Genomic DNA, 25,762 nt, shown 5'->3' on the forward strand with positions numbered 1-25,762 from the left:
GGTTCAAGTGAGTCAATTTACTTATCATGGTACCCGTGGAGGACAGATATCTTGCTATTGACTCATATTGAGGATACACTAAATATTATAGAGAAGAGAATGTCTTGAATGATTAACACGAAGGTTTATCAGAAACGGTTGACAGAAAGAATGCGTGAGGGCGCACTCAATTGCTGTGTGCACCAAACTTCCGCCACGGCCTCCAATTTGCCCCCTGATGTCGCCGGTGATGATGAGGATTTTGCTCTACTGCATCGGTAAGGGGCACTTTCAAAACATCTTAATTCCAATGCCGAATGAGGACCAATACCCAACTCAAAACAATTTCCATCTTTGCCCATTCCTGCTCGAGGATGGTCCTCTGCTGGTCTCCTTTCCCAGCCATCCTGAAACCGAACTCCAAGTAAGACATCATCATCTTCTCGACGAGCTCTTTAGGATGGGCCCCTTTTCTATGCTCTATGAGAGCATAGATCTCAAGCCCAACACCTTTATTTTCCTTTTGTTCCATAAGACGGCAGAGCTCAAACATCTTTTCCTCGAGGAGATGCCTCATTTTCAGCATCTCTCCCTCGTAGTTGCGTATGTTAGGAAGGTGGACAAGGAGTAGGCTCAATGCCGCTGCGCCTTCTTGCCAAGTGCCGTCCTCAAAATACGACAGCCGCCGATGTTGATTCGGATCTGGGCCAGATGGTGGGAGAAGCTCATTGTTGCGGAACAAGCCTCTGAGGTGTAATACAGGGCGGCTAGGGTGGGAGTTCCTTCTATGATGTGAAAGGGAGAGTTGAGAATGGGTATAGTTCGGCCCTGGAGTCAAAGACGGATGGTCTAGGTCAAAACGGATAGGGAGATGACATTGCGGCTGTGGAATAGCAGGTTCTAGATACTCCGGCAGCTTTGGTTGTGACGGAGTTGGACTGGGGCTGGCCGTGACATGAAGCTGATCATCCGACGATGGAGGGGCTAGCCACGCCGGCGGCGAACGGCTAGGAGTCGGCAATGAAGACTCGCCAGTTTCTTTGTGACCTCGATCTTCGCCATAGATGCGTAGTGCCAGAGCAGCGATTTCCTTGGTAGGGTCGCCCATGAACAAACAGTGCTGTAGAATATATCAAAATATCGATAGGCGTTGAGAGAAGCCGCATGTGCTACTGGATGGAACTCGGGGGTATTAAGATGAATGAAGCTGCAATAGTACTGAACGGAAATGTGGCTCTTATAACAGTGTGCGATGCTGGTAATGTTCGTTGAGAGATAAACTTCTGTTTTTCAAGGCTTATCATGCGTTGACTTTGGAGTAGCGATGACTGACAAGCATATGATGGGGCAGATGCCTAGCCAAGGTCTAATAAACACATATTAAACTCATACTATGAGAAGCAGAAACCCATTGACTTCAAGGCAGTGCCCCAGTAGGTCAGTAGCTTGGACTTTTCTTTTGAGTCACTTGATACATACATATTTCACAGTATCGGATATCATCAGCCAGCCATCCAGCCGTTCATTTCATTACCATTTGCGTCCCCCTCCCCATACATAAACAATGCCAATCAGCTATCAAGCCGTGTTCCCATAATGACGCCGTCGCTCTCGAACTTCCAAAGCGTGTAACTCCCATGCCACTAATACATGTAAAAAGAGAAGGGAAGTGAAGGAAAGGATAATAAACCACCTCGTTCAAGATCGTGTATCTATAGCTAGTTTATTTGAACGACTTGATTTTGTGATACAGCACTGTGTCGTAAAAGTTGTAGTTTGGATCCAGTTCACAGAACGGGTGCTGCGAAAGGAGCACATCCGCCGTGGGACGGTCGAAGGGGTTTCTGTCTTGTTGTTAGCCTTGTGAATCACACTACCATATCAAGAGCCTTACACTTGGAAGCAATCCATCATAAAGGCAACGGCCAGCGGTCCAAGAGTATCCTGGATGTCCTCGGGGATCGGTGGTCGCTCGCCATTAGCTATCTTGTAGATGGCACCAACAGCCTCTTCCTTGGCCCAGGGGCGCTTGCCAGCAAACATCTCCAGGACTACACAACCCAGACTCCAAATGTCGACCTTGGCGCTGTAACCTTCGCCTTGGGATCGGATGACCTCTGGGGCCATCCAGAACACCGAACCTTGCATGTTGTTTGTCTTATCATTGCCATAAATGTTGTCTGTCTTCTTGGAGATGCCGAAATCGCTGATCTTGCAAGTTCCGTCCAAATCAAGAAGAATGTTGTCGGCCTTGAGATCGCGATGCAGAATGCCCTCGCGATGTAGATAAGCGAGGCCGGAGAGTGTTTGTCTTGTCAGTGAAGACACGACAGACTCCTCAAACTTGCCATGCTTGCGCAGACATGATCCAATGCTGCCACCAGAAATGTACTCGAGAAAGATGCTAATACTAGTTTCCTTTCGCTCGCAACCCAAGTACTGCACAATGTTGATATGGTCCAGGTGCTGCATTGTGTCGATTTCCTGGTCTAGTGCCGCAACAAGCTCCTTCATCTTGCTCTTGTCACCACCAGCCGCCTTGGGGTTCACCTCGACCTCTTTGACAGCCAGGAACTCTCCTGTAGTGGCATTCATACCGAGGTACACTCGGCCGTAAGTACCTTTGCCGATGAGCTGACCCTTGAACCACCTAAATGTCGTCTGTCGCTTTGGCACTGTATCTTGAGGAATCTGCGGCATTATGACGCTGCCACGCCTATCCGGTCGAATTTGTACAATGTTGGCGTTGAACATCTTTGTACTCTTTCGACGCATAATGTTGCTTGACGACGGTCCTTGATTAGTTGAATTGGTCCGCTTGTTGGCCTCGTGAGCGCCGCGGGCGACTTCTCGGATGGACTTCATTCGACCGAGACCGCCTGAGCGTCGAATACTCCTTGCAGCCACAGAAGTGGGCCGCTGTTGATCGAGGGCTTTGAGGGTTGACTCGTCGGAGCCAAGAGTGTCGTTTTCGTTGTATAGAGATGGCTGCCGGGACGGCGGAATCGCTACAGGCGGTGCTTGCTGATTATGGCTCGACACTGCCGACTGGGATGGCCCTTGATCAGATGTGGTCTCTGTGCCTTCAGCAATTGGAGATGGTGGCAGTCCACCTTCGCCAGGTTCATCGAGAACAGGCTGATCAAGATCTAAGTTGGGGAAGAAGTCGTCAAGGTTATTGATAAGGGCATCCGTTGGCGGACGATTAGCCCAGACATCCTTCTCGATGAACGATTTTCGCCGGCCGAGTTTACTGTCTTTGTCCTTCTCTTCCGATTCCCACGTTTCGGAATGGGGAGTAGTCGGCTTTTGTCGAGAATCTTCGTTACTGTCAGGAGTCACACTACTACCATATGACTTGGGCGATGTAAAGGCGACAGAGAGACCCTTCCTGGAGCGCGCCGTATTAACTGTTAGACTAGGACGCTTGTTGTGACCGTTTGCATCACCGTTCGCAGTAGCACCCTTGCCCTTGTTTCGGTTGGCAAGGGGAATGGCAAAGAGCCCGTCATCCGAATCATCCCCGCTATCATCGTCAGCTGGTGGTGCGGGAGCGGGCTTCGAAAATTGGACGTCCGAGTCCTCAAAGTCTGGATCTGGCCCATGGGTTGCGCGCCGTTTTGGAGGCGACGGATGGTCTGGAACGAATGTACCCCTTGTACGTCTCGAGTTGGGGCTCATATCAGTAGGGGATGTTGCCCTCGGGACTGTTTCAAAGATTTTAGCTTCTGATGCAGCTTCAAGATTAGGGCTTAACGTAGGCGATTGGCTGGGCGAGTAGTCCGGCACAATGAAGGGCAAGTTCTTCTTGCTCCAGGTTACGGTACCTGGTGTTGCTATTGTACTAGGACTATCTCGATCCAAGCCTGGTTGAGGAGGGTCGACGTTAGAGAAAGTGTCCTTACCTCCAGGAATTGATTGTGTTGAGGATCGGGAGGGAGAAGAGCCACGAGTATTCTTGGCAGATTGTCCAATAGCGCTCAAGTTTCTGCCCATACCTGCAAGGGCTGCCCCAATACCAGCAGGACCTGCAGCTGGCTGTGATGTTCCCTTGGATCTCCTGGACTTCTCTGTCATCTCACTCTCGGTTGGATGCCGTGGTGTTGGGTATCCCTCGAGACTGCTGCTTGATGCGCGCATGCTGGCTCCAGTCTTTCTGCTGAGCGAATTCGCCTTGATCAATGTCGCAGAAGGATCGCTTGGTGGAGCTGGAGGTCGTCTTTGGGGGAAGAGTTGCTCTGGCCTCTTGTCCTCATACGGCGAGTCGCGAGGTTGGTCGAAATCGACGTTCCGGCCGACGATGCCCGGTCCAAGTGTTTCTGATGGACTACCCTTCATCGCTGCTTGTTTCCTCTTGGCCAGATACTCACGCTGCTTTCTCTCCATTTCAGCTCTATACGAAGTTGCCTCGCGGGCTACCTTATCCTCTGTCTTCTCATCTGTCAATGTATTAGATCGCGAGGTGGGGGGCGATGAACTGGATCGCTGTCTGCTATTTCGTTGGGCATCCTCGGCAGTGGTTCCCGGTGGGAGATAACCAGGAGACAAGGATACAGGGACCTCAGCTTTAACAGGAAGACTGGAAATGGGGGCAATTCCTGGGGGTGTCACGAAGAATTTAAGTGTCCCAAGAGGGTCACCCTTGGCTCGTTTGACGGTAATAAGGCTCGAGTCGTCTAGGGGATCCACATGTTCAAACTTGCCAACTTCTGTAAGATAAATGTGAGAATTTTCAAAGTCGCCAAGCCCAAGATGCATGCAGATAACTTGACGGACTTCCGCTGCTGTCTCTGCTTCTGTGATGTCGCACATTCGATAGTTCCAGTAATCCATGGTGGCCAGTACGTAGGTCCTTACGGGGCTGATTCTCCTTGGTCGTAGAGCATGGCCGTTCCTGTCATCATAACTGCCTAGCGTTGAGCCAGCAAGGTCGAGATTGGTATCACTGCCATTGGTTCCTCGAACGCCCAAGCCCACCGGGCGAATAGATCCTTGTGGTGAAGTTGGGGAAGCCTCCAACTCTTCGGGTGATGGGTATGCACCATCATCTTTGGTTTGTCTCTTTTTCCTGGACAAGAAGCTCAAGCTCAGGAAGCTCTTGGAATCTTTGGCCGAAGCCGGTGTCTCTGCGCCTGCTGACCTCTCCCCTCCTTCTGAAGGCGAGTGCCGAGATCGGATATCATGATTACGCCCATGAACAGCTTCTCCCAGGTTCATGTTCCGGCTAAGTAAGTTAGCGGCGTCTGTCGGTACTCCAGATCCATATATGGCTGCGACAGAAGCAACAGAATCCATGCTGCTTCTTGAACGGTGCCCGGCTTTCATTGTGTTAGGAGATTGTGAGAGAGTAGGTGTCGTCGTCGATGCAAAAAGCGCTGGGGGTATGCCTGGGCTGCCTGTCGGACTCGCTGAGCGCGCAGCAGGACCACGGAACGTGGCCTCACTAGACTCACTAACATTAGGACTATGACGGCGCGCACCATCCGTATCGACATGTTTGAGAATATTACGGTGGTTAGACTCAGAGCTGATGTTGGACCCACTGACACTGTTGGGCAATGTAGTAGATCTGGTCTGGGAGAACCTGCGGCCGCCAAAGCCAGGGCCAGGGGCATTGAGGGGTGTCTACAAAGTAAAGTTAGTAAGGGCCAACACTCACAGCACCGAGCGGGTCGACAAACATTTGGCGAATCCATGGGGTCAGTTCCAGCGCTTGGTAGGTTGTTCCCATGTCCGCCATTGAGGGATTCTTTACGGCCATGGGCCGTTGAAACTTTAGACACATCAGCTGGTCGACCGGTGACAATACTTCGAATTAGTCTTCGCATTCGCTTGCCCTCCTCTCGCTCACGGGGCTGGTCCCAGCCAGTTCGGCTGTTGGTGCACTCCTGGGCAAGCCTTGGATACACCTGCTGATGCATCATACCAAAATTACCACGCCCACCGTGGCCACTTCCAAGCTCGAGGAATTGCGCTCCGTGCAGGTTGAGTGCCCTAAAGGTCTCCTGCCAGTCTTTGGAGAACTGGTTCTGGGCTAACCAAATCAGAACCGTATCGAGGGGCCACTGAGCAGCGATTTCCGGTGGGATCGAGCTGGGAGGAGTGGCGTTTGAAGAATTGGATGTGCCGCGCGGCTGGGCGTTAGTGGCAGAATAGAGGCGTTCCCTCGTGGCCTCGTCCATGGGCGTTGTGGCATTTGTGTCAGTTCCGCTCTGCGGCGTTGTCACTGGCCACGATGTCTGCGAGTTGACAGTCAGGGTTGGGTCTTCCAGTCCAAAGGCGGGGATACCAACTCCCTCTCCGTATGTGTCGCCCTGCGGTATATAGGTCGCACTCATGGCCTCATTCGGCGGAGGAGGTGGAGGGATAGAGATTGTTTGCCCAGCAGCGATCTGGGCGTGTAACTTTGGGTTGTACGGCTGGTGCTGACCGGGCGGCGGCGGGGGGAGGTATCCTGGCCGTCCGTCGTACATGCGCCCAAAGGCGCCGTGCCACGGAGGCTGCTGGCCGAGAGCACTCGCCGGAGGCGGACCGGGTGGTGGGGGTATCGCGACGCCGGAGGGGCCTGGTGCGGTGGGATATCGAGGAAGCGGCGGCGGCGGAGGCAAATTCATCATATTCCCCATTTGGCCGGCATTCGGAGCTCCCATGGGCGGCGGCGGCGGCGGCGGAGGGACCTGGAATGGTCGTGTGGGATCGGCGCCCGAGACATGTCTCTGACCTGCCGGATACATGGTGGACGGCGCGGGGGGCAACCCGCCTTGAGGAACAAAGTGGGCAGAGTTGTTGTCGATGGTAGACGGCGGCGATGTGTGTTGTCGAAGAAGAGAATTCGGTGTATGCGATGGAGACGGAGAGACAGCAGCAGCAGTGGCGCTAGTGGTGGAAGACCTTGGACGTAAGCTCGAGGCAGATGAGACAGGGTGGAGGAAGTGAGCCTGCTCTGTAGTCGCTATGTCGGAGGAGGATGGGCCCAGGGGCCGGGGTCGATTGACAGCCGCGGGGGCAGTATGTGTGTGCGTATGCGGATGTGTATGGGTTGTATGGGTATGTATCGTTGCGGCGCCAGCACTTGGATGCGCTGGAGGATAGGAAAAAGAGGACGGCCCCGTCAAGGAGGATGAGCACGACAGGGCATAGGCTGGAGGTTGGTCGTGGACGTTTGGCTTTGGAGTCCCGGCGGCAGGGACCAGGTCCTGAAGACTGGGCCTGGAGGAGGAACGGAACCTGGCGGTCGAGAGAGACTGAGGCTGAGAATAGAGCGAAGAAGTGGTGAATTCTGGGCTCTTCGAGGTTATAGATCCCAAGATAGGCTCTTGAGGCTGAGATTGAGACCGAAGAGCCTGCTGTTGCGCCTGGGCATGAGCCTGAGCCTGAGCTTGGGCCTGTAGCTGTAGCTGTGCCTGAGCTGCTGGTGGTAGGTCGAAATTGGCAGCGGGACGGTTAACCCGTCGCAAGCTATCGCTACCCTTCATGGTTTGTATCTGCGGTGGAGTAGCATGTCGAGGGTGGGTCGTCTCGACAAGGATCCTGGGGGCTAGCCTAGGCCAAACCAAGCTAGGATGGTATAGAGAAGGATGCTGAGATGTCAGGGATTACGGGATGGAGTGGAGGACTGGGACGGGAGTGAGGAGGAGGAGACGATTGATTGATTGATCGATTGTTGGCGGATGGGAGAAGCTGACGGGTTGAGATAGTGAGTGAGGAGGAGTAAGTTCTGGAGTTGACGACTAAGGTAACTTAGTAGTAGGTAGGTAGTAGGCATGCGAGACTAGACCAACACGTGAAATATCAATTGATCGAACAAAGAATAGTAAAACCACTAAACTAATGCAGTATTCGAATAGGTAACTCGACTTGGCTAGTTACGGCCTGACTATCAGGTTTATTCCGAGCCGTTAGACGGGAAACTCTGTTTTCTCCTCACGTTTCCCCTCAGCAGAGGGAACCTAAACAGGCCTTTCTAACCTGAATGACTGCGCCATCTCCTCACGTTGGGCTTTCAGCTCGAGGGCGTCTGGCGCTTAGCGACAGCTGAGATGGTGTGCAGAGTGTGAAAAGACATGCGCTAGCTTCACTAAAGGAGGGGGATCTCCAGCAAATCGGCATCATTCAAATGTCGCCAGTCTCGGGTAATGGGGGGCCACCAATTGACAATTCCTGCTTGTGCTATTTTCAACTTGTTCCATTGGAATTGTCATTTTCGGAAAGGTTGTCATGGGACCGTTATGTCTTGTTCACTTACACATCTACATACACTCACTCAACATCATCTGCCCGACTTTACTAAGCCCTCTATGTTTAATCATCGTCTTTCCATTGTCTAGGTCCACTAGAGGACCCCTGGATCATAACCCATGGCAACACAGATAACCTGGTATCGTGAATACGAGAATGTTCCTGACTAGGGACACCTTGAAGTCAATTCCCCCTATCCCCCTTACCAGAGCATTGGGACTCCCCGTAAGCGGACATCCCCTCGCCTATGGAAAATTTGTAATTGAAGGTCCTCCTCTCCTGTGGCGTCACACTGAACACGAGATTCTGCATCATGAATTGTGCTCTACTGAGAACGGTAAAATAGCGACCCTTCTGAATCGCGGTACAACTAGCGGCCCTAGGAGAATGGCTTGACTGGGAAATCTTCCGAGCCCAAATCTCAACTTCGTGTACTCTTCGTATAGATATTACCTTCCCGGTCAGACAAAGTTCACGATTCACCGGTAGAAACGGGTTCAAGTGGTATTTCAAGGTATACAATCAGATATATCGTGCAATATCAAACCTTAAACGCCGTGTGCCGGAACATGCTCGCCAGACGTATCTCAATCTACCATACAATGAATTTGATGCGACTTATACGCGCCTTGTCTCAAACAAGGATCAGCTCACATAACACTGCAGCTTCCAAAATTGACTCCATAGCCTTGCTGACATTGCTCAAGATAGCCAGCATCCTCCTCGGATCCTACGGGAACGTTGTGCTTCCGCACGAGACCCGAGATCTTGAGGCTCTGCTCTCCCTCTGCGTGCCACCACTTGAGTTTCTGAAGTGTTGTGCCCTCTTCGTCGTCTGTGCTAAGCTCCCACTTGCCTGAGGACACAGCCACCTCGCACTGCTCTTTTGGGAAATGGTACTCAGGCAAATACACAATCGTAGGCGACTCATCTGGTACTGCTTTCGGTGCCTTGACCTTGAGAAGATATGTGCACTGTCGCAAATCAAATCCGGTGGATACAATGTCACCGTATACCACTGTCGGCGTAGGGCGCACGAAAGCTTCGGCTGCGCGGAAGCCAGGGGCATTGGTTAGCTGAGGATCCTTGGCTGAGGGCGCGGAGCTGATCGACGGATTGGTGAGTGTCCGTTTGAGGTTGTCGGGTGTAACATTTCGATCATCAGCCACATCCTTCTTCGTGTTCGCCGCAGTCGCAGTCCTCGCCAGATCCAGCGACGACTGCGAATATTCGGGAACAGGGGATTCCGGGAGTGGTTTGTCATCCAGCGAAAGGATAGACAGATCCTCTCCATTCCAAAAATCTCCCCTTAAGTGATCGTTTCTCGCACAGTATGTCCATAGGCAATGCCCTTCAATCTGAGAGCCTTCAACAGCAAAGTAGTTGGCGTCCATTGCCGCCGACTGGCTCGAATAGTCGCCTGTCTTGTAGGCTTTCTTGTCGTCCATGTCATAGGGAATACCAAATTCTGACAGTACGCAGGGGTGCTTTCCTATACGGTCAAGACCCTCTTGTCTCAGTGTTGCGAGCTGGTCACGGAGACAGTTTCGGATAGCCGTCTCTCCAATCCTGATCGCCAGCGCTGGATGCCAGTACTTGCCTCTCAGGACTCCGACCACATCAACATTCCACGTGCTGTTCCAGTGCTTTGTCATGAGTGTAATACCGTCGTAGTAATGCGGTGTGAACGCCATTCGAGGATCTTCGTCTTCTGTTCCTTTGATCTCGGGTGGTAATTCGAGTGTAGGAAACTGCATAAGCATAATGCAGTCCTTATGGATAGCACGGCAAGTTTTGACATATTTTCGCCAGAAGTCCATGAAATAGGTATTGGTGAATTGCGGATAATCAATGGCCTTACCAGTATTCGGATTTTTAGCAAAATAGTCCTTGCGAAGGAGGGTATCGGTCTCCATGTCCCAAACCCCATGCTGTGCCCAGATACACTCGCCGAGTTTCCAGCCAGGATCGCGCTTCCAACCATATCTTGAATCATCATAGTCCGCTGGTAGCCATGCGACCTCACCATGAGGGTCAACCAATGTTGTGCCGGTCTTGTAAGGGCCGAGACCACCCATCTCCCAAGTATCGACTTCGCACGCTCGTCCCATTCCAGTCAATAACGTCTGCCACATTGTTGGGCAGGTCCCCTTCTTCAAGGGGTGTTCTTTAGGGATCACAGTAAGATCCTTATAGCCAGTCATGCCCTTGTTTGGTTCATTCATGCTCTCCCAGCCAATGACAACGGCCTCTTCCAGATCGCCTGCCTCGTGGATTCGCTGAGCAAGTTGACCGCATGCTCTCATGAAATGGTCCTGCAGGTAATCCTGAATGTTCACACCGTCAATTATACACTTCGGGGCAAAGTCTTTGCCAGCAAAAAACATAGTGAATATGGTACCAGCTGCAAGGCGATAGTAGTTCGTCGACCAGATCATTTTTGGGAACTCATCAGGGTTGGAGTATGTATTCTGAACAATTGCTGCTTCAGTCGCGGCGAAGCTCTGGGGGTTGAGGCCGCATGCATATATAGTCCATAACGGGGCTCCCGAACCACCAGTGAAACGAGACCAAACGTCCTGGTGAGGGTCCATGAATATATAGAATCCATACTCCTTTGCTATTCTCAGAATATCAATCGTATGTTGGATGAAGTCTTCGTCGTATTTCCCAGGTCCTGCAGCCTCAAGTGCCTCCCAGGTAAAGATGTAGCGGATAGTGTTGAAGCCGTATCGTCTGAGGCGCGCAAAATGAGATCGCGCATCGTCTTTGGGGAAAGGACGCTGGTGGAATGTTACATTATCGCCGTCGAAGAAGTCAGTGGGAATGTGAGATGGTTGATCGGGTTCGCTTGGGAGTTTGGCATCGGCAGCGACATTGATACCACGGAGGACTACTTGTCGACCGTATCCATCACGGAACTGGCCATCTTCAATCAACAGGCGAAAAGACGACATGACTTGCCCTTCTCTTGACCGCTATGCTGGTGTTGAGAGAGCAAGAATGCGGAGCTGAAGAGGGAACTGGGAAATAGGCCAAGTCTGGTTAGCTGGGGCAACCACTAAGTTGACGATGACGTTCAAGGCTAAGGTACCTGGGGACAAACAGGGATAGGAGGACGGACGCTTGTTAGTCAGCGGGATATACGCGGAAGGGAATGTCTTTCATGGAGAAGCTGGAATATATCACTATTTCTTCGATATTTGGGAGTATAGACAAGCTAGAATGGTATCTAAGGGCATTCAATTTTTCAGTGTCTCACTCTTCTTGATTCCGAGGTCATGAGGGTCATACATAGGTAGGTACCTACTTAGGTAGAACATCATCACCTCCGGGCATGTCCCCCACTATCCGGAGTTTATGAACAGCCCGAGCATCAGCCGATTTGAATCCGTATTCGCTCTAATATCAGCAAGCCACTTTAGATAAGAATCAGTGATCGTGTTAAAATAAGTCTCCGTAGACGTCACGAGAAGGAATATTGATCGTATACTGAAACATGAGGCATTGTGGCGGGCAGGTGAGTAAAAAAATGCATGACCACTGCAATTAAACTTAAAAGCAACACCCTCGAAAGCTTGGGGAGAAGAGAGGAAAGCGAGAATGCCCTGTCAGTTCGAGAAAATGCGGATATAAAACGTGAATAAGGACCAAACGTTCCGAGCATATCAATTAATCAATCGTATTCGTCATCCTTGGGTCCGATGGTGGCTTTATTTAGGCGCTAAAACGAATGCCGCACCCAGGCAAATTTAGTCAGCCAGATCTCTTGTCGCTCGTGTAAGCGAAGCAACTTGTCCGAGAGTCCGTCGAAGCCCCCCCTCGCCCCTCGGAAGGTCTAACACGAATTCTACCTAGTAGGTAGGTGATATACATAGTTGTGCAACAAGAATAGAAGCTCAGAACCTCGTAAATAGTTCAGACCGCGTGTGCGAGTGTGTGAGACTCCCTATACTGCCCCAAATGATCTCGTCAGCTTCATCCTCTCCTCTTACGTTTTGCTCTCAAGAGTGAGAACTTGGTCAGATACTAACGACAACCCGATTCCTTTGGCCGAATGAGGTATAGCTTTACGACCTCGCAAATCGGACATTTTACGCAATTACAAATGCGAAAACCCGTCGCCGTTAGTTAACTCCGCTGGAGCTGCCTTAGACTTACTTTACTTTGCTCCCCTCGCCCTGCCAATCCCCCATTCTCTTGTTCTATTTTGCGTGGATCAACGGTCTGCCTCTCTTGTTCTAGAAGCTCTTCTCATAAAGCTGAGAACCCTTGCTTCACACCAGATTTTATCCTATTCTCGGGTCGAGAATATCAACTCTAAAATCATCTGTCACCGACCCACACACATTTGCCGGCACTGCTGCTATTCCGGTTGTGGCTGGACTAATAGATCATCAACTCCAAATACCCCTACGAACATCACATTCGGCAATCCGGTAAGAGTTGGGACTTGTCGGATTCTGAATACCGGACTCGAATTTCATCGTTTTTGTGTTTTGGACCCTCCCGGTCCAAGAGCTGAGGCCGTCCGGCGCTTCCGTCCGCAGACACGGAGACATCGACCGGTCACCTCGGGAAGAGGTCTTGAAGCCCATGACGACGCCCGAAAGCAAAAGCACTTAGAGTTGGTGTTTCCTGCTCGTGGTTCGTTGCGTACTTCTATAGTCGCTGGGGCTTTCTGATGATCTGGCCGTTCTCTATATACCTACCTAATATTCACAGACACTGCATCGCTACATAAGGCACTAAGATAGCATGCGCAAGTCAACGACGCCTCAGCCAACTGGTCCAGAGAGCATCTCCTCTGCGCGGGTCTCCAAGCTTGCCAGAAGACCGCACCGTAAATCCAGAAACGGATGCTTCAACTGCAAAAGGAGAAAAGTAAAGGTGAGTCCTCCCAGAAAATAAAATGAAGAAAAAAAAGAAAAAAAGTCTCCGAATGTCCCAGATCAGAGCTGACAAAAACCCCCAGTGTGACGAGGTGAAGCCAGCTTGTGCCAACTGCGTGCGGTTTGGCATACCCTGCGATTTTGCACCACAACCACCTTCTAGTGACGACTCAGCGCCGCACACTTCTCCCCCAGAGATACTATCAGTTTTAGCAGAGCCTGCCACGACACCGCGACGTGGTCCTGGAAGGCCACGCAAGGACTGGGCTGCACTCACGCGACCACCACCACCTCCCCCGCCAGCATCAGACAGGACGACAACATCACCGTCTTCGACGTCAGCTACGCCAGTTTCCTCTTCAACCATATCAAACTCGCAGATATGTTCCTTAAATATTGCTGACGCCGAGTTACTCTTCCACTTCATGGCCAATACCTCAAGGACCTTGCACGATGCTGTCGACCCTGTCGATGATATCGCAGCCTTCTGGGCGCGAAATGTCCCCCAGATCGGCCTTTCCTACCACTTCGTCCTTCATATGATGTATGCTCTGGCAGGGTATCATCTAGTATTCCAAGAACCAAAGGGGACTGAACGGCATTCCCAAAGCCTCGCGCTTGCGGCGCATCATGCGGAGCTCGGAATTTACGAAATGAACAGGACTTTAACGAACCTTAACGAAGCGAATTGTGGCGCTCTCTATGTCGCAGCGGTGCTCGTCTGCTACTGCACCTTTGCGGCTGGCCCAACAGGTCCCGACGACCTTCTTGTGTGTGTTATTGACGAGGGAATCTCGCAAAGATGGCTTCCCGTGATTCATGGAGTCCGGTTGATCCGACAGAGCATCGAACCAGCAACACTCTTTACGGGCCTCATGGCTCCTCTCGGTGGCGGTGGCACAAATTCAGAGATGGAAGATACAAAACCTGATTTCATGGTTATGGGGTTCTCGTACATTGATTGGGTTGGGCCACTTGAGAAGCTTCGGCTATGGATAGCGTCTCATGAGAACCCAGATACTGCCCTGTACCTGAGGGTTCACAAAAGCTTGTGCGATGTTTACGAGGCCAACTTTGGCAACGCCGAGGGACTTGTCCAAGTCCCAATGATGAACAAATTTGTGTTTGGCTGGCTGTACCGCATGCAAGATCTGTTTGTTGGGTGTCTTCAGCGAAAGGCACCTCAGGCTCTTCTTTTGATGGCGTATTATGTCCCTTTGTTCAGGACAATGAAAAGGTCATGGTTTATGGAAGGGTGGGCAACGCATCTGCTTGAAACGATAAGAGGTTTGTTAAGTCCGGACTTGATAGGTTGGTTGGGCTGGCCGGTAGAAATAAGTCGGCAGCCTGAGTGATGACGAGTTAGAATGGAACATGATGAACAAACTGGATCTTGACCGCTCTGCTGTCGCACTAGACGATTTCGTGAATTGGCCTAATAATTCTGTTTCGAAATTTGTGTCGTGATGCTACTTTCGCATAGATATTGAGGTTCGCGGCGAAAGTGTCACATAAAATCCGATAACTATGGGATCAAAGAATATTGGTTCTGCCTTCTCGTGATCTAGGGAGGTTGAAGAGAGAGACCGCCCGAATCAGGGAAATTTTAGGTATATATACACACTCGATGACACGGCCGGCCCCCAATTTACTCCAAATCGGTTATGTCCGCCATGATATACGAGCCATTTATGCTAGGTGCCTCTTTTCCGAGATACCCGCCCCCAACCAACGATATGACTTCTTTTCCGAAAACCAGCTTGGAATGCGAAAACCCCATGGAAGTTCCACTTCCATTTTCGTATACAAGATGAGGTGTGTGCGGGCCCTGTGGCGACTCGGTTGTCGATCTTGGTGGTTGCATGTTGGTGGTATTCACATGCAAGCTATTCTCCTTACGGGTTTGCCAGTGTCTCAGTTCACTTCTTCAAAACCCAAGAACTTCTATGTGATACTATGTATAGAGATCCCTGCTAGTCAATCTCGTCCGAATGCCTCACGCCAGTGATCCTTTCTTGCGCCCAGTATACGGCTGATCTGCCAAAATCATATATGCTAGAGCATAATGATACCGGTGGTATTATAGGCTCACTAGGTTTCCAGACCGGTCCAACAAGCCTTCCCGGTCCATATAGTCGATCGCGATACACCGTACATGATATCTTATATTGATTGGTGCTGCGAATCACCAAACCAGGCGTGGAGGGTAGTGTTTCCGCCAGCGCAACACAGACCGTATGAGTATACCCTCGCCAGGGTATCCGTTCTATAAAGGTTATCTTGGCATCGTCAAACTTGATATGCTCAGGAATATTGGCTTTCTTCTCCTCTAGGGGCCTGCAACTGTTGCAATGGGGAAGTTCCCTGAAAGGCTCTGCCCAATGCCGGTGTTCATGATAGTGCGCAATGCCGCCGTTGTCGCATTCATTAACGTGGCACTTTGTCGAAACGAGATGCCAGCTCCTGTTTATTTTGACTACCTCGATCTCTGAATCTGATCGATGACAGTACGGAGGTTCAGAACCGAGGTCCTTGCACTGAGAAGAACGATGGTTATGCAAGTAACAAGTTGGCTTGAGGGAGGCCTCGTTCGCCCTGTGCTGGACGCTGGCACTGCGAGCTGAGATGTTACATTCGTAGTGCTGGGTACTCTTCGTTATCACACCATCGTAAAAACAAGCCTCGTGGGAAGAAGTATTAAAGCTCTCGGTTCTGTTCTTGGGGGGAGTTTGTTGGTAATCTCCTAGTCGATAATTTGAACTAGATCGTGAGATGGCGCTCGGAGTGTCTCCATTCTGTGTAACTCTTTGTGGTCGCACTGTTTCATTTTTGGATTCAGCAGGTATTGGGATAGGCTCCGGGATAGTATTCTCGTATTCGTCATTCCTTTTAACAGCCTGAGAAGTAACAGCAAGCCCAAGTGCTGACTTGGCAGATTCCTCAGACTCTTCCCCTAATGCAAGCTTCAAACGGCACCGGAAGCAACGCCTACCGAGTTTCTGGCATTTCGCACAATGTCTTTTTCCTGGTGTGCAAGAAGAATCAAGAGTTTCTTCGAAAGGCTCGGGTTCAGGTTCGGAATTACGGTCATAAGACGGGAAGATAACCTCGTGCAATGAGTCCATGTCGGCGGATCGGCTAGGATGTGATAGAGAGAGTGTGTGTAGTCAAATTACAGAAATACCCGTTCGAACAACGTCGAAGAGAGTTTATGTACGGACGTGTAGGGCCTCGTGATCCAGATGAGAGAGTTCAACAAACTTTGCTTTGGTTCAGCACTCACTAAATAGACGTCAGACTTCTATATCAAGCAACCGGCTTTTGTATCGTTCACCAAAAGCTCAACTTAAGTACTTAGACTATATTACAAAATTTTGACACAACACCTGGACTTACTGCTGTACCCCATGAGCGAACAGCACGAAGAGGGTGACAAGTAAGTTGCAAAATAGTGTCTAATGACGATAAATTTTGACATTCTGTGACGGCGCAACTCAGTACGAAATTACAGTTGCCGCAGTATTATAAAGCCTAGCATGAATATGAAGATGTTGCGAGCTGATATACTCACTCTTTCGCGTTACTTATACTACAGTGGCTGGCTGAGTGGCTTAACATGACATGCCTGTCGAATGAGTACCTATCTTAAATTAACCACCTAAAATTTGTAAGCGAAGTTTATATTTATGCACCCGTGTTTTTGTCCAAGGATCTATGTAAGTTGTTGGTTGTATATATTACCCTGCCATTTTATTGGTTTACTATAAAGCACTTACTGCCTGGGCTTCTGCCTAACGAGCCATATTACTATCTGTTGATGATAATGCAAACGCCCTGTCACGACCTGATTTGGCGATTCACGGCCCTATTTCAGTAATGAAATAATGGAAGGATTATAAATAACATTGTTGAGATCGGCATTTATACCTTACCTAGTTGACATTAACTTGCACTTTCTTGTTAATCCACAATAATTATCGCCTTTCCTCCCACTGCCCTCACACCCATCTTACACAACCTCCATTCTGCACTTTTATGGACTCTTCATTTCATATAACGGATTTTCCACCACGAGACCCTTCTCTCGAAATTCGACCTACCCCTTACAAACGCTCTTTTAGCATTCGCTCATTCGGTCCTGGTGCTGATCCAGCCATTCAGAAAACAGCCCGATATCTCAGTGATGTCGACTTGGATATCCGCCCCTCCGACTACAGTAATGAACCCGAATTTGATAGTCAAATCTTTGAAAGAGAGAGGCCCTTTAATAGGTGGGTCCGTGACGATGAAGACTGGTTCGGCTACAAAAAGCGGTCTGACGATGTGCGCAAACTTCTCTCCGCCGTAGAGGCACATCAAAATAAGACTCGAGGACCACTCGGACAGGCATCCACGGACCCAACATGGGGTTATTTCGTCTTTGTCACATCTTATTCCAATCTGGCGTGCCAAAAACTCAACCAAGCCCTGGAGAACCTGGTCCAAGCCACAATCAGAAGCTTAAGGCTGATGTCACCTTCTCTCTATAGTGAGGAGGCAACCAAAAGATTCAAGCTTGAAGTCGTTGAAGACAAAGAGGCTCTAGAGAACGCATCAGAAGATCGAGTGAGGGAGGAATTCCGTGCTCATCTCAGAAGTCTCGGGGTACTTGAAGATGACCTCATGTTCAGAGGAATTGGTACAAGCAGATTCTCAGCATGCATTCTCCTTGACGAACAGACAATCAGTAGATTGGCCAATTGTTCCTTCTCCCTCGACATCGAATGGGATGAGCCTCGTCTTGCTAATGTCCTTGTGAGGATGATTGATCCAAAATGGGACTATCCTCCAGAGCCCTACCCAGGGGAACTTGACGATGATGGTAGACCATATAGAGGCGGAGATGACTACCCTGTCACTTCTCTCGCAGAGCTATATCGCATTATGGGCGGGAATTTGATGGGGGAGTATCCTTATTTGTGAACTTGGCCTGAGCCATGCTACCCTATATCTATCATCAACTTGACAGTTGATAACAAAGACAACTGTTCCAACTTCCACCTAACATTTCTACTAAAACCCGATGTGTAACTAGTTGTGAAAATCAACGGACTACATAACTAGTTGAGATACTGTTGGAACATTTCTGTGAAGATGAAATAATTGCTATAGTTTGTGGTTCAGAGTTCTTTGATAGTGTCTGACCCTTGCTGCCAACGGTGGGAACATATGGAAAGACAACGTAACGTTATGATTTACATCAAACTCTCACTATTAATAGGAACTACTAAGATGGATGGAAGTTTGACAAGATATAAGGCAGCATACTCATATATATAAGGTAAGGTACTCTACAGATAGGTACCTAGGTAGTGAGTGCTACCTTAGTTGGCGAGGTGGGACCCAAACATAGGCGGGACATCTTCGGCTATCAGCAACCTTGGAATGACATAATTCATCCACAGGTCAATTCCACCTGCAATAGTCGGGCTAATGAGTGTATGATCATTCATTCAATGTACTTTGGAGCGTTGTCTTTGGGACTTGTTGACTTCACTCGATTGAACTGTTTCGCTGGCTGAGATATCTGAAAGACTGCCACAAATTCTAGCTTGAAGCATCAACAGAGCAAAGGGACGGGAGCCTCCACGAGCTTGGTGGGGGTACCCTCCAGCACAACAGAAATCTAGCCATCATGTCAGGGACAAAGGCAGCCCTCAAGGCCATCAACGATGCTATTCGACAGCAAAAGTTTGACGACGCGGCGAGCAAGGCAAAGGAGCTTCTGGAAAATGATCCCAAGAACTACCAAGCGTGAGAATACCAAATATGTGCAACAGAGAGCTGCAGTACCCCGCCATGATCGGATCGGTTCAAGCTGACAACCTTTCCAGTCACATTTTCCTAGCCTTTGCCTTGGATAAAAAGGACAGGCTTGACCTAGCTCAGGAGACTTATCGATCTGCTACGTGGCTTCGTCCCCAGGAGGCACAAGCATGGCAGGGCTTGATCAAGCTCTTTGAGAAGCAAAGCAACAAGAAGCTGGCAGACTATCACCAGGCGGTCGTCAATCTGGCGCAGATTTATCGAGATGCTGATGACATGTACAAGTGTCAAGACGTTGTCGACAAATTTGTTGACTTTGCAAGAGTTCAAGGTGATGAGACCCAATATGCTGAAGCACTTTCGATCCAACTCCCCGAAAGCCCTTTATACCCTATCCTCGAGGGTCGCTTCCCACACCCAGCAAGGACATATGAGACAGTAGCGCACATCTTAGAGAAGGCCGAGAAACACCGGATAAATACTCTCATCGGAGAGCGACGAACCAAACTAGGCGCTAAACTCACCGAGGTCACCCTTGATGCCAAGCGGGAAGTTTACAGCCAGAGTAAACTTGAGCACATTTATCGACAACTCATCAACTGGACGAATGACGATGATTTGAGACGGCAGTATGAAGAAAAGCTTCTCCAGCTCTGTTACGATCGCCTCCTTGTCGCTTCAACGGGCGCTGAAAAGGACGCTGAACGTCAGAAAGTGCTCGACTTGGCCAACGGCATGGTTGCAATACAATATCCATACAAGCTTGCTTGGGATATTTCTATAGAATGGCAGGACCAGAAGGAGATCAGAGAATGGGACGTGGATGTCCTCCGAGCGTACTGTTCATTCTTCCCTGATAGTGACCTTTACAAAGTTATCACGAGTTACCTAACAAGCCCAATCTCACCATTCCCACCGGAGAAGCCACAAGAAAAAGCAAAGGCAGCCCTGAATGAGTCAGACGAAAGTTCCGACGACGACGACGGTGGAGTTCCTACCCTTGTGGTTCCTTTGACCGACGAGGATCGACTCATCATGATAACCGAAGGCATTGCTACTGCTGATTCTGTTCTCGCGTACCGACTCACTGGTCAATACCTTCTTCACATTGGGGAGTATGAAAGTACTGTTGAGTTTATTCGCAAGGGTTTGGCTCTATTAGAACAGGAGCGTAAGAAGACAGGCCTTTCATTCGCAAATGCTGAAGACTCTTTTTATCTGTCGCTCGGAACAGCACTAGTTTACTACCAGTCTCCCAGACATCACAAAGAGGCGAAGGAGCTGTTCGACAAAGTCCTTGAGCGGGATAACACTTCCACTTCCGCCTTGATCGGTGTCGGTCTGATTTACGAGGAAGAAGAGGAGTACGATGAAGCTATCGAGTATCTTACTCGGGCGCTGGAACGTGATCAAACAAACATCAGGGTAAAGTCTGAGGCTGCCTGGGTCAAAGCACTCAAGGGAGATTGGCAAACCGCGAAGGATGAACTGCACGAATGTCTCGAGCCGCTGGAAAAACAAGGCACTGCATCAAAGGAGTTGCTGGGTGAGACGCAGCATCGCCTGGGAGTTTGCCTCTGGAACATCGATACCAGCAAGGCTGCACGAAAACAACAAAAAGGAGAGTCCGCGTACGCATACTGGCTTAGTGCCCTGAACAATAATCTGAATTACGCACCTACATACACGTACCTGGGAACATACTATGCCGACTACGCGAAGGATAAAGGCAGATCACGACGTTGCTTCCAGAAAGCATTGGAACTGTCTCATGCGGAAGTGGTTGCAGCCGAAAGACTTGCACGCTCTTTTGCGGACGACGGAGACTGGGATAGAGTCGAGCTCGTCGCCCGCCGAGTTGTTGACTCTGGTAAGGTAAAGCCGCCACCAGGATCCAAGAGGAAGGGCATTAGCTGGCCATTTGCTGCGCTTGGCGTGGCTGAGCTGAATAAGCAAGACTTCCATAAGGCCATTGTGTCTTTCCAAGCAGCGCTCCGTATTACCCCTGAAGATTACCATTCCTGGGTTGGCCTTGGGGAGAGCTACCACAGTTCTGGCCGGCACATTGCTGCCATCAAGGCTATTCTGAATGCACAAAGGCTGGAGGAAGAGACTGAAGCAGATATTTCTGGAGACACCTGGTTTACCAAGTATATGCTTGCTAACATCAAGCGTGAGCTGGGCGAGTATGACGAATCTATCACCCTCTACAGGTCTGTTATTGAGACGCACCCAGGGGAGGAGGGTGTTATTATCGCCTTGCTTCAAACAACAGTCGACAACGCCCTTTCCTCTGTCGAGAAAGGGTTGTTCGGCAAAGCAGTCCAGCTTGCAACCGAGACTATTGAGTATGCAACGACAACCGAAGGCAGTGTTCTTGAGACTTTCAACTTCTGGAAAGCCATAGCCGATGCATGCTCTGTCTTCTCTTCTGTTCAGAGCCGCATGCGTGATTTTCCCTGCGAATCCATCAGTGAGCTCCTCAAGAAGGGCTCACAGGACGCTTATGAGATTTTCGCCAGTGTTGATAAGGTTGGCACTGATGTGATCTTCGCAAAGGGCTTGTATGCAGATGATGAGCAGCCTGGGGTTGATCTCACTCGATGTATCCACGCTACGATTTTGTGCCACAAGCAAGGCGTTCACATTTCGTCGAATGATCGTCACGCGCAAGCCGTGGCTTATTACAATCTGGGATGGGCAGAACATCGCGCGCATATTTGCCTGCCATCTGAAATCAGGAAGAAGTCCAGCAGCTACGTCAAAGCAGCGGTGAGGTCATTCAAGCGTGCTATCGAGTTAGAAGCTGGGAATTCGGAGTTTTGGAATGCTCTTGGTGTAGTAACCAGCGAAATCAACCCTACAGTGGCACAGCATGCTTTCGCCCGAAGTCTGTACCTAAACGAGAGAAGCCCCGCGGCCTGGACGAATTTGGGAACTCTCGCCCTTTTGTCCGGAGATGTCGAGCTGGCTAACGAGATTTTCACGAGGGCCCAGTCGACTGATCCTGACTATGCACACGCTTGGCTAGGACAAGGATTTGTGGCTCTTCTTCATGGTGACGCCAAAGAAGCCCGAGGACTATTCACCCACGCAATGGAGATTGCCGATGCATCTTCAGTACCTACCAGGCGTCACTACTCAAGCTCCCTCTTCGATCATATTCTTTCATCGCCTCCCAATGAAATCAACGTTGAATCGCTCATTCAACCACTCTTTGCTCTCAACCAATATCAAAGCCTCAAATCCGATGACCTGGCATTTAGCCACTTGACGACACTATTTCAAGAGCGTACCAGAGAGAGCAGCCGTGCTGTTGATGCGCTAGAAAAGATCTCCTCGACCGTTGAGGCCGATTACGAAAGCACCGAATCCCCTCAAAGTCTTGCCAAGTTTGCTCTGGCCAAAACGGACCTAGCACGAGCATACCTCGCTTCTGGCTCATACGAAAAGGCAGTTGAATGTGGCGAGCTAGCACTAGGCTTGAGCAGCGAGGAGGCAGAGAACGAGCTCTCGAGCGAACAACGCAAGAGAGCTCGCTTATCTGCACATCTCACTGTAGGATTGGCACAGTACTACAACAACCAGTTCGATGAAGCGATCACGTATTTCGAGTCTGCTCTGGAGGAGTCTGATGGCAACCCCAATGCTGTATGCTTGTTGGCTCAAGTACTTTGGGCTCAGGGAGCCGAGTCCTCTCGAGAGAGGGCTCGTGAAGCATTGTTTGAAGTGATCGAGAAACACCCTGAACATGTACAATCGGTTCTTCTTCTTGGTGTGGTGGCTTTGTTGGACAATGACGAGGATTCTTTGGAAGCAGTTGTCGAAGAACTTAACGGTCTTCGCACCAATCACAGGGTAACAGCCTCAGAGCAGTCGCACATTGGTGAAGTACTACGGGCAATTGCCACGCTAGGAGAAGGACGCACGGAGGAGGATATGAGAACGCAGGTACAGACAGATATCATGCTCTACCCTGACCTACCTCATGGCTGGTCTGCTCTGGCCCAATCTACAGGCGACGAGTATGCGGCTCAGATGGCGCTCAAGGTCGCAGCAAAGGGCATTCCTCCAAAGGGGTTGTTGGAAGCCCAGGATCTAGCAAAGGCGTATGCTGGGACATCTACTGCTGGAGATGCTCAGCGGGCAGCTTTCTTGGCACCTTGGGAACAGAGCGGCTGGACATCGCTGGCCGCTGCCACTGAAGGCATCTAGCGAGTGCAAATCTGTGCGAGGATAGTTTGGAACACCGTCAACGTGTAGCATATAGCGTCATAGAAGTATGTGCATAGGGGATGGCTGTGTGTGCAGAGTTGTTAAAAAGGGGTATCAAGTCTAAACCCACAGCCCCTCACGATGCCTGTCTTTCATTTTGTCTTATTTCCTCCTTCAATCTCGCCAATCGTCCATCGACCCATGTTTTCTGCCAGGCCTCAATCTTCCCGCCAAGCATGACACACTTATCCGGCTCCAATAAGACCATTCCTCTGGCAATAACCGTCCCAGCCTTGAGTAAGATCTTCTCTCCAATCTGAGTCTTACCAACTCCGATACTGTCAAAACGTCGTAGTTCAAGGGCAAATAGTTTTGTTCCTTTGCAATCCTGCAGGATGAGTCGATGCGTCGCATTCTTTCCTGCTGGTTTTGGGCCAGCTGTATTCCGAGAAGCTGGAGGTCGCTGGGTTGGACCATCAACGCCATCTTCATCATCGTCTTCTGCTGTAACACGAACAACTTCTCTTCCACGGGTAGTCTCGCCCCTAGCCACAGCCTCCATCTCTTCAACCTGTTCCCAACGACTCGAGGCAAGATTCTCGATATCGAGCACTTGCACATGTACAGGTCTCGGGATACGTTTCTCACGAGATTCTGTAGAGTCCGCATCAGAAGGGAAACTCTGAAGAGAAGCTGTGCTTATGATTGTACTGCCGGTCAAATCCGCTGCTAGCAATCGAGCTTTGGCAGTGGCTAGAAGAGAAGGAAGTGGTGGCGGGGGTGAGCGGGTGGCTATAAGTGAGTTGAGAAACGCAGTTGAAGGATGAGGAAGATTTTGTGCCAATATTGAAGCCCGGAGTTGGCCGACGAGATCCATTTTTTCTTACAGACATATCATCACAATATTGATCTTTTGGTGTTGAGAAATCTAAGATGGAGCTCCTGCTCAGCCTTGTGAAGGGAATGACGTTTCAGCGGCTGAGAGTGGAGCATCCCCTAAATCTTAGCGTGCCGTGCCCCTGGATTGTAGGCCATCAACCACTAACGGTCCTCCACCGTGTCAACCGAGCTCAGGTCAGTCAGCCTTGTTAACCTCCAGCTCATCAGCTTCAAGCCGAGACTCACGACGCTTCCAGCCACGATCATCCTCATCTTTCGTCTCCGAACTTCGACAAGTCACAGAAATGTCTACAATAGCGTCGCCACGCGATCCTCCTCGCCGTACTCCCACAAACTCCAACCGTCCCTCCTTCGAAACCTCTCGGTCCGCGCTGGCGTCTCCCGTTCTCACACAAGGGCCTACACAGCCTCCTGGCCCCCCTCAACAACAGCAACGCAAAACGTCGAATCGCGCCGCCCTTCGCGAGTACTACAATCTGCGCGCCTCGGCCCCTCGTATAGAGATTCCCGATTCTGAAGTACCAGCTACAGAGATCGATGCCCCTGACTTCAACGCCGATGAATATGTTGCCAAGGTTGTTGAGAAGAGTAGCCTCGAGGAGCTTTTGAGGCTATATACACGAGTTGTGGGAGAAGTACGCGCGCTGGATGCGGAGAAGAAAGCATTGGTATACGACAATTACAGTAAGCTCATTACAGCAACAGAGACTATTCGCAAGGTGCGTTCATGGGTTACTATTCGAAGGGTTGCGATACTGACAATCGTAACTAGATGAGAGCGAATATGGATCCTTTGAATCCTATGGCCTCAACACTCGACCCAGCAATCGCACAAATCTACAGCCAAGCATCCTCTATCCGAGATGCCCTTCGGGAAACCGTTCCCTCGCCAGATTCTGAGGAGGGCCAGAAACGAGACGCAGCAATTAGACTACAACGGACAAGAGAACTCGCAGCACAGGTCCTAGCGACACCTGAAAGATTACGTGCACTTGTTAGTGGAGGAAAGATTGCGCAAGCGCGCAAAGAGTGGGTGATGCCACGAAAACTGCTAGAATCATGGAAAGAGAAAGGACTTGGTGGCAGTGATGTCGAGGAGTGCATTGAAGAGGGCGATGAGGCGTTGAGGCCAGTCGATAATAAGAGCAGCGCTTCAAGCCCAAGGATATCAAGGGACGAGAGACTATCAAGAGACGAACGGCTATCAAGAGATGAAAGACGATCAAGAGATAGTCGTGTGTCAAAAGACGGACGGTCATGAACTGCAGGTTACGAAATATACCCAATACTTTATTGCAGCATCTCATTAATGGAAGAGTTTCCAAGATCTTGTTATTGAATACGATGAAAGAGATTCATTTGAATCACAGCGTTTCTGTCTTGCTAAGTCATAACTAGGTAGCTCATCTAGAAGCACTACCTAGTCTAGATAGACTGCCTGGATCTAATAGACAGTGTACAGCACAAACACACACAGTATGAGCTCACTTGACCCTCCTCCACTATAGATAGGTACGTAGGTAGTCACAGTTTCTGCTCTTAGCTTCAAGCTCCAACAGCTTCTAGCTTCATGTCAAGCAAGCTACTAAGGCAAACGAGGAAATTGCTGGTGAGTGAGCCTTGCATCTTGCACTGTCAATTGGTAATAGAGACCCCTAACAGGCTGCATTCAAGACCAATCCAGCGTTTGAGCATTTCATATCACACATTTGTAGCACATTTGCTATGAGAGG

At 50.0% G+C, this 25,762-nt stretch overlaps 7 protein-coding genes across 7 annotated transcripts; 4 read left to right on the forward strand and 3 right to left on the reverse strand.

The window, feature by feature from the left end:
• Positions 1 to 280: 280 nt before the first annotated feature.
• On the reverse strand, positions 281 to 7,454 carry FSUBG_5345 (STE STE11 BCK1 kinase; the record flags this gene model as incomplete). The annotated part of the gene is made up of 4 exons (XM_036683431.1): positions 281 to 1,099; positions 1,736 to 1,823; positions 1,874 to 5,604; positions 5,661 to 7,454. The coding sequence occupies 4 exons, from the start codon at positions 7,452 to 7,454 to the stop codon at positions 281 to 283; spliced, it is 6,432 nt and encodes a 2,143-aa protein (XP_036539056.1).
• Positions 7,455 to 8,867: 1,413 nt separating this feature from the next.
• FSUBG_5346 (glycosyl hydrolase) lies at positions 8,868 to 11,174 on the reverse strand (the record flags this gene model as incomplete). The annotated part of the gene is made up of 1 exon (XM_036683432.1): positions 8,868 to 11,174. One exon carries the CDS (start codon positions 11,172 to 11,174, stop codon positions 8,868 to 8,870), a length of 2,307 nt encoding a protein of 768 aa, XP_036539057.1.
• Positions 11,175 to 12,975: 1,801 nt separating this feature from the next.
• Positions 12,976 to 14,624, forward strand: FSUBG_5347 (sterol uptake control 2; the record flags this gene model as incomplete). Its single annotated transcript, XM_036683433.1, has 3 exons — positions 12,976 to 13,107; positions 13,193 to 14,396; positions 14,593 to 14,624. 3 exons carry the CDS (start codon positions 12,976 to 12,978, stop codon positions 14,622 to 14,624), a joined length of 1,368 nt encoding a protein of 455 aa, XP_036539058.1.
• A 1,892-nt stretch (positions 14,625 to 16,516) lies between these two features.
• FSUBG_5348 (uncharacterized protein) lies at positions 16,517 to 18,071 on the forward strand (the record flags this gene model as incomplete). Its single annotated transcript, XM_036683434.1, has 2 exons — positions 16,517 to 16,545; positions 17,231 to 18,071. 2 exons carry the CDS (start codon positions 16,517 to 16,519, stop codon positions 18,069 to 18,071), a joined length of 870 nt encoding a protein of 289 aa, XP_036539059.1.
• A 712-nt stretch (positions 18,072 to 18,783) lies between these two features.
• On the forward strand, positions 18,784 to 23,129 carry FSUBG_5349 (Superkiller 3; the record flags this gene model as incomplete). The annotated part of the gene is made up of 2 exons (XM_036683435.1): positions 18,784 to 18,902; positions 18,983 to 23,129. 2 exons carry the CDS (start codon positions 18,784 to 18,786, stop codon positions 23,127 to 23,129), a joined length of 4,266 nt encoding a protein of 1,421 aa, XP_036539060.1.
• Positions 23,130 to 23,265: 136 nt separating this feature from the next.
• Positions 23,266 to 24,006, reverse strand: FSUBG_5350 (mediated genome instability Rmi1; the record flags this gene model as incomplete). Its single annotated transcript, XM_036683437.1, has 1 exon — positions 23,266 to 24,006. The coding sequence occupies one exon, from the start codon at positions 24,004 to 24,006 to the stop codon at positions 23,266 to 23,268; it is 741 nt and encodes a 246-aa protein (XP_036539061.1).
• Positions 24,007 to 24,313: 307 nt separating this feature from the next.
• On the forward strand, positions 24,314 to 25,290 carry FSUBG_5351 (fat-free like protein; the record flags this gene model as incomplete). The annotated part of the gene is made up of 2 exons (XM_036683438.1): positions 24,314 to 24,748; positions 24,802 to 25,290. 2 exons carry the CDS (start codon positions 24,314 to 24,316, stop codon positions 25,288 to 25,290), a joined length of 924 nt encoding a protein of 307 aa, XP_036539062.1.
• Positions 25,291 to 25,762: the final 472 nt, after the last annotated feature.

The sequence above is a fragment of the Fusarium subglutinans genome (genome assembly GCF_013396075.1).
Source record: "Fusarium subglutinans strain NRRL 66333 chromosome Unknown NRRL66333_c0000052, whole genome shotgun sequence".
Classification (NCBI taxonomy): domain Eukaryota; kingdom Fungi; phylum Ascomycota; class Sordariomycetes; order Hypocreales; family Nectriaceae; genus Fusarium; species Fusarium subglutinans.